At 46.2% G+C, this 12,908-nt stretch overlaps 1 protein-coding gene across 1 annotated transcript in view; it reads left to right on the top strand.

Moving 5' to 3' along the window:
• The window catches only part of KRT222 (keratin 222), a 140,476-nt gene that overhangs the window by 60,616 nt on the left and 66,952 nt on the right, over positions 1-12,908 (top strand). Inside the window, exon 5 of the mRNA XM_030220475.1 lies at positions 8,754-8,974. Within this exon, the coding sequence (XP_030076335.1) occupies positions 8,754-8,974 (221 nt within the window). The remainder of the gene's footprint in view (positions 1-8,753; positions 8,975-12,908) is intronic.

Genomic DNA, 12,908 nt, shown 5'->3' with positions numbered 1-12,908 from the left:
CCAGCATGTTTTAGACTCGTTACTTGACCAGTTCAGTGATAGAGTTAATCAATTTAGAAGCCTAGAACAGACCATGAAAATAATTAAGTATCTTGATATAGTAGTCTACAGTAGTTTGGAATTAAATGGTTTCCAATGGATGCAAATTGATGATTTGGAGATGCAACTTGCAGAATTTCAAGACAGCATCTGGCTCAGGTGTTTGTCGACTTGAGGTCAAAGCTTGAGAATCTGGAAAGGAGCCGCTTGGAGACTCAAGAGGAGTGCCACTACGAACGGGAAATTTGGAGTGCCTGGAACCGATTACCAGACACTTTTAGCACCCTGAAAAATATAGCAATGGCTTTACTCACAATTTTTCTCTCTACGTACTTTTGTGAAACCTTATTCTCAGCGTTAAATAATATCAAAACCAACAAAAGAAACAGATTGGCAGATGAAGTTAGTAGCGCTTGCTTGGGCTTGAAGTGTACAAAACACCAACCTTCAATTGAAGATTTAGCCAATGAAATTCAGCAACAAAAAAGTCACTAATAGGCAAGTTAGTTAAAGAATTCCCCCTCCCCCTCACTTATCTTAGTTCACGGCACCACACACAAGTTAAATAATATCAAGACCAACAAAAGAAACTGACTGACAGATGAACAAAGAAGTCACTAAGCAGGTAAGTTAAATAATTAGTTTATGGTTTATTAAATACAGTTATATATTACAATTATACATTTTTGTTATTTAAACTATAAATATCGCAAAATTATGGGTTTTTTCTCAAAGTGACACACCACCCGAGTTATGCTCGGTTTTTTGGCGAATTTTGGCACACCAAGCTCAAAAGGTTGCCCATCACTGGAATAGACTAAAATGAATAAATTATATAAAAAACTAGTATAAAAGGCCCGTTTCAGTAGGCAATGAAACGGGCGCTAGCAAGGTAATCCCCCCCCCCCCAAAGCGTCCTTCCTGTCTCCCCTGCCCCCCCCTGCAGCCACCCATCTCCCCACCAACCCTCCTCTGCCCCTGCAGCCACGCATGTGCAGCGGCCCTCCTCTCTCCCCTGCTCCCCCTGCAGCCACCCATGTCCAGCGACCCACCTCTCTCCCCTGCCCCCTCTGCAGCCACCCATGTCCAACGACCCTCCTCTCCCCCTGCCCCCCCCCCCGCAGCGTCCCTTCTGTCTCCCCTGCAGCCACCCATCTGGTCTCAAGACCCCCTCCCCACCTCCCTCTTCCCTGCCCCCCCCTGCAGCCATCCATGTCCAGCGACCCTCCTCTACCCCTGCAGCCACCCATGTCCAGCGACCCTCCCCTCCCCCCTCGGCGCATCACCCAAACCCCTACCCCCCCTCAGGCACATCAACCCCCTCGCCACCCACAGCCACCAATACTAACGCTGTCCAGCCGCTGCTGCGTCTTCTGTTGAGCAGCAGTGGCCGATACAAAAAGAAAAAAAGCCAAAAAAAGATTTTAAACCTGAAACACGGCTCCGTAGACAGCCATCTGGCATTGGCTGTCATCTCTGCAGCCGCTCCTCCTCTCCCCTCTGACATGTCGCTGCGCTCCTCCGGGGTCTTCCTGCAGGGGCAGTGACGTGGAGGGGAGAGGAGGAGCGGCTGCAGTGATGACAGCCAATGCCAGATGGCTGTCTACGGAGCCGCGTTTCAGGTTAAAAATCTTTTTTTGGCTTTTTTCTTTTTATACCGGCCGCTGCTGCTCCTGCTCCACAGGGGGGGGGGGGCACTGAGAGCTGATTGGTAGGCTCCGTGTGTTTCCCTACTCCTCCCCTTGCCTTGGAATCAGCTGTCAGTGACATCACTGACGTCAGTGCATTCTAAACTGCCTAGCAGACCACCTCCGAGGGAGCCACAGTCCCAGGCACATTAGAACGTTGGAGGTGAGAATTATTATATAGGATATGTAGATTCTTATTGTCAGCTTGATGCTTGCCCTCCCTACCACTGAGAACAGTGCCAGTTAAATTTAAATTCCTGCTTCTGGACTGGATATAAACTTTATTAATTAACTAGTAAAAAAGGCCTGTTTCTGACACAAATGAAACGGGCGCTAGCAAGGTTTTCCTCGGAGTGTGTATGTTTGAGAGAGTGTATGTGAGAGTGACTGTGTGTGAAAGAGAGAGTGAATGTGTGAGTGTGTGTGTGTGAGAGAGAGAGAGTGAGTCTGGGTGCGAGTGTGTCTGTGAGAGAGATTGTATGTGTGTGAGAATGAGAGTGTGTGCAAGTGTGTATGTGAGACACAGTGTGAGAGAGAGTGTGTTTCACACAGATACAGTATGTGCGAGAGAGTGTGTGTGAGACACAGACTCTGTGAGACTGAGTGTATGAGACCAAGAGAGTGTGTGAGTGACTGTGTGACACATACAGAGTGAATGTGATACAGTGTGAGACATAGAGTGTGTGAGAGACAGTGTGTGAGAGTGAGAGAGAGAAAGACATTGACTGTGAGAGAGAGTGTGTGTGTATGACAAGAGATACCTCACCCCCCTCTCGTGTCAGGCCCCCCCCTCTCTCTCTGGTGTCTGAGCGTTACTGTGCAGGGCACTGAGCTCTGGCTGTGCTTCAAGGAACTGACCAATCCTATTTAATAGAATGCACCTCCAACATTCTGAAGCCGAGAAACCTCATGTGGTTGGTCACTTCTGCTTGTGACGAACCCGGAAGTACGTGATGTCAGTTCAGGAGATGGATACAGAGAGCAGGAATGCCTCAGCCATGCAGTCAGCTTCAGAATGTTGGAGATGCGTTTTATTATATAGGATGGCAGTTTTCCTATAGTAAAAGATCCAAAGTGTAATGCTTTCCGCAAGGAGAGGTGAGCCCTTGTACTCGATGAGGGAAACCCCTCACCGGGCTGTCGGTCAAAAACCTCGAGTTCCCCCTGTGTCTCCCATCGTTCCCCAGAGGTTGACCCCCTGACTGCGGGTAGCCAACAGCAGAGAGAACAAAGTCCAGCACAAAGTCCACAGGGTTAGACCAGGCAGCAGAGAACAGAAGATCCAGGGACAGGCAGGGGTCGATACCAGGCAGCGGTCAATAGCATATCCAGGAACAGGCTGAGGTCGATACCAGGCAGTGGTCAATAGCAGATCCAGGGACAGGCAGAGGTCGATACCAGGCAGTGGTCAATAGCAGATCCAGGGACAGGCAGAGGTCGATACCAGGCAGCGGTCAATAGCAGATCCAGGGACAGGCAGAGGTTGATACCAGGCAGCGGCCAATAGCAGATCCAGAGGCAGGCAGAGGTCGAAACCAGGGACACTGCAACTAATCAGCGAACTGAGTAGAAGCCGAAGCACGGAAGGACTGAGAGTAGAGTCTTAAATAGTGTAGAAATTAGGCCCAAACTAGCACAGCTGAAATCAAGATCGCTGCCCCCATCGGTGACACCCTACGCCCAAATATGGGCTTCCTTCCTGAAGCTGCCCTACTCCATGATGGCTGCCATAACCTAAGCTGCCCCCTACTAAGATGGCCGCCCAAACCTGGAACAAGCTCAAAACCAAAATGGCCACCTGGTCCTCCGGTGCCCATACTCTGCATAGACAGGGAACGTGACACAAAGGAATCCCAGTAGCATCTGTCCCTTTATTTGTTAAGATCATAGAAGGTTTAGTAGCTACACAAATGACACATTTTTAGAATCTTACAATATATAGCATTCTTCCCAGTCAGGACTCCATTCAAATCACAGTATAGAGACAGTGGTAGGGTCAAATTAGATAAAACTAAGACAGTAGTAAATGAGAGGAAGAAAGAACTAATTATGCAGTTTGATCTTTTGTCAGTCCGGAAGAAAGCACTAATTATGCAGTTTGATCTTTTTGCCAGTCCCTGCTGCCCACAGGCAGTAAACTGTAAATGACTCATGGGGTTGCCACAACTGTGATAGTTTCATTGGCATGCCCTAAGTGGGGTAAGATTTCCAGCACCATCTCTGGCCATTCCAAAACAACAGAGCGGTAAGGTGGCTCACCCAAGCCCACAAGGAGCTGATGTAGGATTTGAACCTGGGCCCTTCTGGTTCCCAGCCCACTGTTCTAACCATTAGGCTACTTCTCTGCCCTGTGCTTATGCCATGATGATATTTAAATGTCTGTATCATATCTCCCCCTCTCCCACCTTTCTTATAAAGTATACATACCGGATCTTATACATACTGAGATCTTAAGCCTGTCCCTATATGCTCTATGATAAAGACCACTGATCATTTTAGTAGTTGCCCTCTGGATCAACTCCATCCTCTATATATCTTTTTGAAGGTGCAATTTCAAGAATTGTATACAGTACTCTAAATGGGGTCTCACCAGAAGCTTATACAGAGCCATTATCTTGCGGATCCTTTTTCTGTGGGTCAATCCTCTCCCTAAGCACCCACACACATCATTCTGGCTTTTGTTGTCACCTTTTCTACTTGTTTGGCCACTTTAAAATTATCAGATACGCTGCCACCACCAGGTCCCACTCTTCTTTTGTGCACAGAAGTACTTCACCCCTATACCACTCCCTTGGGTTACTGCAGCTCAGATGCATAGCTGCATTTTTTGGCACTAAATGCTAGCTGGCAAATTCTTCAAGCTTTGATAGATTCCTCCTTATGTTATCTCCATTGACACTGATGGCTAGAATAATCTCTGCAGCCCAGGCTGCAGCATGAAATAACTAAGCAAGGGTCCTCCAAGCTGCAGCAGGACTGAAAGCCTGCTTTGTTCCTGCACCCTCTTTCAGCACAGGCTTTCTCAGGAAAAAGCCATATGCCAAAGGAGAAGGTGGAACCATGGAACAGCCTTGAGTCATGCAGCAGCTCAGAGATCCCATGCTGATTTTTTTACTTCTTATTTGCTTCTTCAGCAGCAGTCAGGGCACCTTTCATATGCATAGCACTGATGTTCCCTAGTCTTCCAAATGTCAAATAGGGCTATCCTACCCTGGAAGACTATATTTTATCCGGATTCAGAAATAGCAGATTTCATGCAGTAAACATATCTATGTAAAAGGCTTTGAAAACTGCCCTGTATGAAGACAATTTTCAAACTATCCTACATCATCTGCCACTTGGGCGTCCAAGTAGCAGATGAAATTCAATGTTGACAAGTACAAAGTGATGCATGAGGGTAAGAAGAACCCGAATTACTGCTATGTCATGCAAGGTTTCGTGTTAGAAGTTACGAACCTAGAAAGGGATCTGGGAGTCATCGTTGATAAGACGTTAAAAACGTCTGCCCAGTGTGCTGCTGTGGCTAAGAAAGCGCACAGAATGTTGAGTATTATTAGGAAAGGGATGGAAAACAAACATGAGGATGTTATAATGCCGTTGTATCGCTCCATGGTGCGACCGCACCTCAAGTATTGTGTCCAATTCTGGTCGCCGCATCTCAAAAAAGATATAAAGGCAGTAGAAAAGGTGCAGAGAAGGGCAACGAAAATGATAAAGGGAATGGAACGACTTCCCTATGAGGAAAAGCTGAGAAGGTTAGGGCTCTTCGGCTTGGAGAAAAGGCAGCTGAGGGGTGATATGATAGAAGTCTACAAGATAATGAGCGGAGTAGAGCAGACAGATGTGAAGCGTTTGTTTACATTTTCAAACAACAGCAAAACCAGGGGACACAAGATGAAGCTAGAATATGGTAGATTTAAAACAAATAGGAGAAAGTTTTTCTTTACTATTATTATTATTATTTATTGCATTTGTATCCCACATTTTCCCACCTATTTGCAGGCTCAATGTGGCTTACAGAAACCTGTTATGGCATCACCATAACAGGGTACAAAGATACAATTGATGTTGCAGAGATATGAAGGTTTAGTTAGACTCTGGAACTCGTTGCCAGAGAATGTAGTGACAGCAGCTGGCCTTATAGAATTTAAAGGGGGTTTGGACAGATTCCTGAGGGAAAAGTCCATTGAACATTATTAATTTTTTTTTTTTTTTTTGGGGGGGGGGGGGTTGCTGGGTTCTTGAAGCCTGGATTGGCTGCTGTCGGAGACAGGATGCTGGGCTTGATGGACCCTTGGTCTTTTTCCAGTATGGCAGTGCTTATGTACTTATGTAAGAGATCGCTGGACATGGAGAGAGGGGGAGAGAAAGGGAGGCCAGAGTGAGAGAAGAGATCGCTGGAGAGGGGACAGCAGGGGGAGAGAACAGATCGCTGGACATGGAGAGAAGGGGAGGGCAGGGGGAGAGAAAAGAGATCGCTGGAGAGGAGGGGAGGGCAGGGGAGAGAGGAGAATTGCTGGCCATGGATGGAGAGGAGGGCAGGGGGAGAAAAGGGGAGGGCAGCGGGAGAAATGCTGGATGGGGAGAGAGGGGACAAGGGGGAAAATGATGGATGGGGAGAAAGGGCAAGGGACAAGTAGAGAAATGCTGGATGGAGAGAGAGAGAGGGCAAGGGGAGAAATGCTGGATGGGGAGATAAGGGGCAAGTAGAGAAGTGCTGGATGGAGAGAGAGGGCAAGGGGAGAAATGCTGGATGGGGAAAGAGGGGACAAAAGGGAGAAATTCTGATGGGGAGAGAAGGGGCAAGGAGAGAGATGCTGGATTGAGAGGGCAATGGGAGGAATGCTGGATGAGGAAAGAGGGGACAAAAGGGGAGAAATACTGGATGAGGAGAGAGGGGACAAGGGAAGAAATGCTGGATGGGGAGAGAGAGGACAAGAGGAGAAACGATGGATGGGGAGAGAATGCAAGGGACACGTAGAGAAATGATGGATGGGGAGATAAGTAGCAAGTAGAGAAATGCTGGATGGAGAGAGAGAGAGGGCAAGGGGAGAAATGCTGGATAAGGAAAGAGGGGACAAAGGGGAGAAATACTGGATGAGGAGAGAGGGGGCAAGGGGAAAAATGCTTGTAGATTGGATAGTAAGAAAGAACTAAACGTGGATAAAGGCAGAAAATAAAATCGAAGAAAGCTGAAAGGAACAGGAGGAGAGAAAAATGGCACACAGGAAATCCTGGCAATAGAGTTAAGAAAATATGAGGAAAGTAGAAACCACAAACTGGGACCAACATAAATGAAAAGAAGTGTCACTTAACCCTCCATTGCCCCATGTAAGCCGCATTGAGCCTGCCATGAGTGGGAAAGCGCGGGGTAGAAATGTAATAAAAATAAATAAATAAATAAATAAATACATGGCCAGTCAACAAAGGTAGAAAAAAGAATTTTGTTGTTATTTTAAGATAAAGTGGTAGCTGTGCTTTTTATTTTGTTTGTTTGTTTTATTTGTAGTTGTTAATTTGTAATATAGTGATCGGAATATTTGAAATTTATGTCTGCTATTTTTATTGCAAGGTGAACATTTTTTTGTTTTTTCTGGTGATATCCTGCATACCAGAGTCTGGTTTTGGGAGGTTTCAGCTGATTTTTTTGTCTACATTTTTATTAGTTTATAATCAGTCTTCAGTGTTCTTGTTTTGGGCCTAGGGACTTGTGTACTATTTTCAATGTTACATTTTTATATGCTCCATGGCTAGTAAAATGGATGTGGCTAATGTGGGGGTGTGGCTACTATGGGGCGGAGCCATAGATAGTGACCCCGCCTTTAAGGTTGGCATGGTATGAGTACCAGCACCTTTTTTCCTACAAAAAAAGCACTGGTTATGAGCAGAAAAAATATATACAGTTTCTTTGTAAACTCTACATAAGAAGTTCAGTTTAAAGGACAGTATACTTTTACAGTATGAATGCACAGAACAGCAAATATTAAAATACAGCAGGGTTTAAAAGAAATCTACAAATGTAAGCCCACCTGCAGCTAAGAACTAGCAAAAACAGTCAGATTACCTTTCTGCATATACAAGGAAGGATGAGTCCTATGCATAGTGCCAAGAATACAGCAGGAGTGATGGCAGAGCCATGCTTTTTCAGTGGCAATTCCTCAATTGTGAAAATCTCCCCTTGGAGAATTGGCAAGACTGTAATCTTTGGTCTTCAAGAAAAAAAAGTCAAAACATGGCTTTTTCCTGAGGTTAATGGTGATTAATGAGCATAGTCTTGTTGGGTGAATCTTGGTTTATACTGTATATTTTCAGCAGTATTCTGATTAAATTCAATTGTTATCTGGTAATATGGCGCATGCTTCTCCCTCAGGAATAGTGCAGTCAATGTTGTTTTACATATTTCTTTTTATGTACACTGCTTTGGAGGAGGAAGCAGTTTATAAATTTTGAGGTTCATATTTAAAGCAAGTTATCCAGTTAGTAAGTGCTGTTAGCCAGATAACTCTCATTTAACAGGCCCAGGCAGTGATATTATCCAGATAATATGGGAAAATGTGGGATACAAATGCAACAAACAGATAAATAAATAAATAAAATAATACTGCTGAAAATCATGGCTGACCACCTTAGCACTATCCAGGTAGTGTCAGGATAGTCCAAGGACAGAGCTAAAGCAGAGAAGAAAGTTATCTGGGTACTGCTGATATTCTGCACCAGTATCCAAATAACTATAATGACAAGTTAGATCACATAACTGTCCTAATTTGCTGAATTTCAGCAGTCATTGACTACCTAGATTTTGAGCATCAGTATCTGGGTACGGCCCAGTGCAAAACTCATGGCAGCCAGTTTTTTTTAAAAAGTGCTGACTGCCATGGGTGTAATTTTACCTCCTTTATAAAAAAAAAAAAAAAAAAATTTACAAACAAATGCCAGACAGACATCCAAATACTTTCCTGTTATTAAAACTGGAGAAAAAGCATATATAGATGCCAACTATCTAAAACTATGATTTGATTTTTACAGGGAAAGGGGTTGAAAGGTTCTCTGAATGCCATGGAGCAGCAGTACCAGATGCAGCTACAGAATTTAACATCAGTGATTGAAGGTTTAGAGAAAGAACTTCAGGATGTGAAGAAGGGGATTGAGAAACAACTTTGTGAGCATAAGATACTGCTCAACACCAAGATGAGACTAGAGCAGGAAATAACAACCTATCGCAATCTGCTGGAGAAGGAAGAAAACAGGTAGTATATATCTAATGGATGCTAAAGGCAAAAATGTTTTTTTTTCTTACTATAATGCCAATGTTAACAGTGTCTAGCCTGTGATACTGTAATAATGTAAATCAGGCCTCGACAATTTTTCACTATATCTAGGAGCCAGCCTAAACACATAGGAGCCAGCAGCCTCGCTTCTCCTTCTCCACCCCTCCAACATTACAGTGAATTTTAATTTTTCTTGCAGGGTGGGGGGGGGGGGGGGGGGGTGCAGAAGAGGGGTGAGAATCTCTTACCAGATCAGCAGTAACTCTTTCAGACTTCCCGAACCTCCCGCACAGTGCGGCTCAAGTATGTGGAGAGCCCGATCACTGTGCAGACCCAGGAAAGCCGTTTCAGAGACAGCACTGCAAATAGGAAAAGAAAAATTTGAGAGAGTATGAAATCTTGGGGCCAGGGTGCAATTTCTAAGCACCATGGTGATCTGGCACCAGGGATTTGTCGAGTCCTGCTGTAAATTCATTACAATTCTGTAATATTCACTATAGAAAATTTTACCACTGCACATTTGTAAAAGCTTCATGTGAGTTCTTCTATAACATTCTTTGGATCAACTGAAATGTTTTTTTAAAGGATGTTTTAAAAGAAATTAGAATACAATGATATTTAAAGACTACATAGCCCTATCTAGTCCAGTGTTTCAAGCCAAGGCATGTTTGCATTAACAAATAAGTTGCATAGCATATCAAGCTCCATGGAGTGAGAAGGGAAGGCAACAAAGGTTACGAATGATCTAGGGGCCTATTTACTATAGCTTAGCATACACTAAGGGAATTAGACATGCTAAATAGGTATCAAATGGGCTTCTTAGCATTTAGCATGTGCTAATTCTGTTAGCATGCTAAGCTGTAGTAAAAGGGCCCCTTAGTGCACTGTATTAAGAAGTCTACACCTAGCTGAAGAGGACTTGTTAGATTTATTTGAATTTAGCTTACACCTTTTTCATTAGTAGTTCAAGACAGAGTTGTCTGGATGGTGCAGTCGCACAGGGTTCAAGGGAGGGAGGAAGCAAAAATTGTCCTCATCCATTGTCTCCCCTGCAATGGCTGAGGTGCAGTGGGTGGGGCAGGGGTACTACTATTGTGTCAGGGCACAAGTTCAGCTCAGGACACTCCTGGCTCAAGGTGAGGTGAGTTATATTCAGGTACAGTATTTATTTCTCTGTCCCCGGATGGCTTGCAGTCTAAAAAAGCAATTCTATAACTACGAGTGTGTAGTTATGTGCACTTTGCATGCATAAGTACATTATACCCTATTCTATAAGGAAGGCAGCACATATGTATATTAGCATGTAACTGCAAGGGAGCAGGGCTGCCGAGAGACTGGGCCAGGCCCGGGACAAGGCCCCCCCGCCCCCCCCCCCTGAGTTCGCCGCCGCTCCTCCTCCACCCGTCCCCCTCCACCCACCACCGGGCTGGGCCCCTGCATTGACATCACAGCGCCTCTCACCTCCATGTGAAAGCGCTACAGGCAGCAGCAGATCGCCTCCCTCCTTCGGGCCTCCTTCCCTCCCTGTGTCCCGTCCTCGTCTGACATAACTTCCGTGAGGGCGGGACACAGAGAGGGAAGGAAGCCCGAAGGGAGACGATCTGCTGCTGCCTGCAGCGCTTTCACACGGAGGTGAGAGGCGCTGTGATTTCAATGCAGGGGGCCCGGCCCGGGGGCAGACGGTCGACAACAGACAGGGCCGGTCTTAGCAACTGCAAGGAGCTGTGCAGACCAGTTCGCTGGGGCCCACCCACCCCACCCCACCCCAGTATACCCAAAATGACAGAAACCAAATTAGCATACAGATTCTGCATGCAGCACAATACCAGAAAAACAAAACATTGCTATACATTGCAAAATAAGACACCAGATGTAAATCCTCAAATTGGACATATTCCAAATATTAAAATGAAATAAAATGATTTTTTTCTCCTTTGTTGTCTTGAGACTGTTTTTCAGATCATGTTGGTCCACTCTGATTCTGCTGCTCTCTATCTGCTCCCTTAACTCCACTTCCAGGGTTTCCTTTCCATTTATTTCTTTACTTTCCTCCTTTCTTGTTCATTTCTTGCCCTACATCCATAGGTAAAAGCTGGGTCCTCCGTGGACTTGACTGGAGGAGGTATAGAGTGGATCCAGCTTTTGCCTATTTTCTCCAGCCATGTGCAGTTTTTCTCCTCTTTTCCCTGTCCCTCATCTCCGTCAGGATGCATCTCCTTCCTCTCTCTTCCCTCTCCTCCATCCATGTTCATCTTATGTCCTTCTCTTCCCTTCCCTCCATCCATATCCAGCATTTCAACTTTCCCCTCTCCTCCATCCGTAGCCAGAATTTCTCCTCTCCCCTCCATCCATGTGCATCTCCTTCCTGTCTACCCTCACTTCCATCCATGTCCAGCATTTCTCCTCCTCTCCTCTCCATCCATCAATAGCAACTCTCCTCTCCCCCCTACCCTCCCATGTCCAGCAATTCTCCTCTGCCCTCCCCTCCCATCTATGTCCAGTGATTCTCCTTTGCCCCCGTCCTCCCCTCTCATTCACATCCAGTGATTTTCCTCTGTCTCCTGCCCTCTCCTCTCTCTCCCCTCCATCCATTTGCATCTCCTTCTTGTCTTCCCTCACTTCCATCCATGTCCAGCATTTCTCCTCCCCTCCCCTCCATCCATCCACAGCAACTCTCCTCTCCCCCTGCCCTCCCCATCCCCAGTGATTCTCCTTTGCTCCCTGTCCTCCCCTCCCTTCCCTTCCATGTTCAGTGACTCGCCCCAGGCCCCAACTTACCCTCCTTTTCACACACACCCCCCCCCCGAGTTTCAGTTCCCAGCCCCAACTGTGCCCTCAGTTTTCCACCACAGCCCTCCTTTCCTTCCAGCCACCCTGCATTTAAAAGTTGCAGCGGCTGGAAGGAAAGGAGGGCTGTGGTGAAAAACTGAAGGCACAATAAAGACCTTTACAAATTAAAAAAAAGTTGCAGCGGTGGCGAAAAAGCAGGCTCACCTCTCCTTTAAGCCCTTCCCCTTCTCTCTCAGCGTGCACTGTGCCGCCTTCGCGGAAACCGGAAATTACATCAGTACACGCTAAGAGAAGAGGAAGGGCTTAAAGGAGAGGTGAGCCTGCTTTTTCGCTGCCGCTGCAACTTGTTAAATGCAGGGCGGCTGCCGGCCAGCTGGAAGAAAATAAGCTGAGCAACGCCAACGATGTGGCAGGGAACAACAGGAAGCGCCGCGGGTCCCCTGGAGGCGTGAGGCCCTGTGCGACCGCTCCTGTTGCCCCAGCCTAAGAAGACTGGCTCTGACAACGGAGGGCAGGTGGGACTGCGGCGCCGGGCCCACCTGGAGGCCCGGGCCCTGGGAATTTTGTCCCCCCTGCCCCCCCCCCCCTCGGCGGCCCTGCAAGGGAGACATACACACGGGTGGGGCATAGGCATGTATCCAACTTATGCACTCAATTTACAGAATACTATAGATTACATGCATAGTATGGCACACTTAGGTGCACCATTTATGCCTGCCACAGACCTGGCATAAATGGTCATGACGCCAGTGGAGTTTACACTGGTTTCTGTAATGTAATAGGGGCATCCAAATGCCATTACAGAATAGGCACTCCCCACCCATTATTAGAACACGTAGATGAAAGTGCCCTGTTATAGAATTGTCCCCTAAGTTTGTACTTGAGGAAATGGTGACAAGAGAGAGAAGGAGAGATACTGGCCCCAGGGTAGGGGTTGCATGAGAAAGGGAAGAGAGAAGGGAGAAGCTGAAAACATTCCACCAGAGGATGGAAGAACTCAAAGGGTGAGGGCTCAGGACAGAGAAGAAAAGGTGGTGATTACTTTTTTTTTAAATTTTTTTATTTATAACCATTTTAATTTTTACAAGCGATAAAACAAGTTGCTGGAAATACAGAGAAAGTA

This window comes from Microcaecilia unicolor, chromosome 12 (assembly GCF_901765095.1).
Source record: "Microcaecilia unicolor chromosome 12, aMicUni1.1, whole genome shotgun sequence".
NCBI classification, from domain to species: domain Eukaryota; kingdom Metazoa; phylum Chordata; class Amphibia; order Gymnophiona; family Siphonopidae; genus Microcaecilia; species Microcaecilia unicolor.
Note: the sequence above shows the minus strand (reverse complement) of the source record. Positions and strands in the feature narration are given on the sequence as shown.